This window comes from Serpula lacrymans (assembly GCF_000218685.1).
Source record: "Serpula lacrymans var. lacrymans S7.9 unplaced genomic scaffold SERLAscaffold_7, whole genome shotgun sequence".
Lineage (NCBI taxonomy): Eukaryota > Fungi > Basidiomycota > Agaricomycetes > Boletales > Serpulaceae > Serpula > Serpula lacrymans.
In genome coordinates this window covers 2,601,211-2,604,572 of record NW_006763296.1, presented here as the reverse complement: position 1 = coordinate 2,604,572, position 3,362 = coordinate 2,601,211, and the positions used below count along the sequence as shown (strand labels likewise).

Sequence of the window (3,362 nt, the reverse complement as noted above, 5' to 3'; positions counted from 1 at the left end):
AACTACCTTCCCATGCTCTGACACGTCGTTTCACCTTCATTTCAAGTAAGTTCTTATCTTTGACTGGATTGTATGACAAAACAACTCACAGATTCATTCCAATTAGTCTCAAACTTTACACGTTCACCAGCAGTCAAGGTGTTTTTAATCACACCTCTGACAACCATTGGCTCGAAGACTGACATGCTTTTACTAGGTAGTTGGGCTGTAGTCCGTTGTTGACAAAACTGGAGAATAGGAGTGGTGAGCACTCTCCTTTTTATTTAAATTTCTATCTCAAACTGGCTGAAGCTTTGCTAAGACAGCTAGTACACTATTACTCAAACACTTCGGCGACCTTCTAAACATCACAGTGAAATATATGTAGATCAGGTAATATAAAATACAGAGTGACTAGGCTATACTAGAAATAAATAAGTAAGAACAGTCATCATGAAACTGCATTTTGCAGAAGAGTGTGCAACTGACTGTATTGAGCCTCACAAATAGACAGGAAATGTCCTCAAATAAGTCGGTTTCCATGTATACCTGGACCATGTAGTAGTGTGAAACACACCTTGACAGGCAGGCCAATCGGGATGTCATCAAACGTTTCTGGTGGCCTTTGGTCCCCACATAAATTGAATATTGGGAACTCATTTGCGAGGGAATGCTAGCCAAACACATGAAAATTTAATTAGCCTTATATTTCTCAAAAAAAAGACACTCACACCATTATCATCATAGAGTCTCGACGAGACTTGTATCAGTTCTGTTTCATCAGGTCCAATTGCAATAGGCCTCGAGATCAGCTCAGAGGTACATGTCCCCTCACCAAGACTCAGTGAAACCTCGTGAAGACAGTGCAAAAGACACTGCCACGCTCTAAGCCCACACTGATCTTCCATCGGTTCAAGCCAGCAAGATGCAACAGTGCTGTGTATGTCTGGATAACCTTCAAACATGCTGTTGTCTTCTTGAGTAGTTAAATAGCACTGTCTTGACGAGATCTTGCAATCAACCGCAAATGCCATCTTAAAATATGCCGGAGGCTGAATTGAGCCTGGAAACCTCCAACAGAGGAGATACCTGTCAGGGCCTATGCTAACGAAACAAAGATTGTCGAGTTGGCTTTCAGTATCGGCAAGAAGGGCAGGGCAATGGAGGAAATAGTCAGATAGCGTAATTTCTATTTGACAACATGAACTCTATAAAAATATATAGCATACTACTTAATAGCTCACCTAGGCCTGCCATGAGACTCGATCCCCACAAGTTTTTGAAGTTATACACTTGAAAATCTCCTGAGCAATTGTGAGTCATTGTCAACCTTCTTTGCAGATACGATCTGATGGCTTAGCACTTACCAATTGATACCGGTGGAATGGTACATAGAAGCACATGAGGGAAGCACATTTGGTAAAGGTGGGTGTCTTGATAATAGCCGCTCAGAAGTAAGGAACAGAGGGGCTCTCTTGAGTGTGGCCGCAGAAGTTCCTGGGAGGGTCCCAGAATAGCCCTGGGGACCTTCCTGGTAGCTTTGGCGGCCCTCCGGGGGTGAGAACTTCCTGGGAATGACCAATTTTTCCCTTGGTGGTGATCATGGATCACATTGTCGATGATGAGAACTGCTGTTAGAAAACCACACACAAAACAAACTAACACACAATCCTCCCAGATTCCACGGAACTTGTTCATGGGCTTTGCCTTCTAGAACAGTGGAGTGGTCTGGTTGTTTGTGGGGTGGTACGTATAAAGATCCTTCAAAGTAAAACCCAGAGGTGTATGAGTGTGGGTTTTGAGGAGGAGGGATAGTTGAATTTATAGAAGGATAGGGGCTTTGTGACGAGTATAGACGAGCACTACCTTGCTAATCGTAGCACAAGGTAGGTTTGAGAACGACAATATGACGAGGTTCCCAGTGATAGCAGGCTCCTGACGCACAAACTGTAGTGCTCAGAAGGACTCTAATTGAAAGGGATGACAATGACTTCAAAAGTTGGAAGTGACGATGACAGCAGTTAACAGTGGTAGAAGTGGGAAGTGTTGTGACCACACTGGATCACAAGTAGCAGAGAGTAGTGAACTTGAGATTAGAGAAGAAGTCTGGATTGGAGTTCTTTGTTGTTTTTTTACAAGGTAAAATACAGGGGTTTATATAGTGAAAAGAAAGGTAGGCTATGCACAGTATAGCTGCGCAAAAAGAATGAGAAAGAACATGAAGGAAGGAATGTACGCTGACAAATCCTGTGTAGTTGCTACAGGATAAGATCGTCAAAATAAGGGAAAGAAAGGGATAGAACAATGAATGCTGTGAGTAATGTCACAGGTTTGTACAACCATAAAGTAAAGTCCAATAGCAAAAAGAGAGCAGGAAAATCATGATGTCATGGGAAGATGCAGTAAAAAAAGGGCAAGGCAAAACACTATCAGTATCAACACAGTTCCTTTATTGTCAGTCAGGCATTCTAAAAAAATATGTGTCCATAAAAATGATTCAAAAATCAAAAATAATTGCACTGTAAATGAATGTTCTGCTGAAAAAAAAGAAACTGGAGCCACCGGTCCACCACCTAGTCCAAATCCAACAGTTTCATGGCCTTACTAATGGACTGGTTGTGTTGGACCACCTGATCAAACGAGGGAGGGAGAGGAGTAGTTCCAATTTTGAACAAGTGAGTCCCAGGCAGTGTGTGGTAGGTGTAGCTATAGCAAAGACGATGGACAAAAGATAAGTGTACCCAAGTGAATGGGACAGCGATGAACATGGGTGATGCAAGGGGATGAACCTTCTCCAGCTCAAAAACTACCCACCCACGCTCCAACCAGGCAAGACGAGCGACCGATGTTTTGATAGTATATGATGGCAGATTGACGTCATGAAGATGGACCTGTTGCCCTATTTGGACTGGCCGCTAGGGCTTTGCTGATATCAACAGTGGCACGTGGTAGTTGACGGATCGGTAATAGAAGCGGATAGGAAGTGGTGACATCAGAAATGGTGGGGGAGCAAAGAAGATGAGGAGGAGGAGGGTGGAGGTGACAAGGAGGTGAACTAAAATAGGAATCCAGAAACAACCATCAGGTGAGAATAAAAAGGAGAGGAAGGGACCCATGGTGGGGCTAGGCAAAGGAAGGGAAGTGAAGGAAACGACAAAAGTGAGGGCGCAATGCAATGTGTAGCCAGTGGCGACACGAAAAATTTGCCAAAATGCCAAAATGCGGAAAGTACCAAATGGTAAAGCAAAGGTGAGCGTGACTGGATTGCCTAATAGAGGTGGTGCTGATCAGCCACAAGTTTGAAAAAGGCAATATTAATTACTATTCCACGTGGCACTGTGCCTGTGTGGCGCAAAGGCGAGTCTTTTTGAATATTTGTTTCG

General features: G+C 43.5%; 1 protein-coding gene across 1 annotated transcript; it reads right to left on the bottom strand.

Annotated features, from left to right (window-relative positions):
* Positions 1 to 342: 342 nt before the first annotated feature.
* SERLADRAFT_469062 (uncharacterized protein) lies at positions 343 to 1,391 on the bottom strand (the record flags this gene model as incomplete). The annotated part of the gene is made up of 4 exons (XM_007318972.1): positions 343 to 652; positions 711 to 1,168; positions 1,224 to 1,283; positions 1,347 to 1,391. 3 exons carry the CDS (start codon positions 1,234 to 1,236, stop codon positions 503 to 505), a joined length of 621 nt encoding a protein of 206 aa, XP_007319034.1.
* Between the last annotated feature and the right edge of the window lie 1,971 nt (positions 1,392 to 3,362).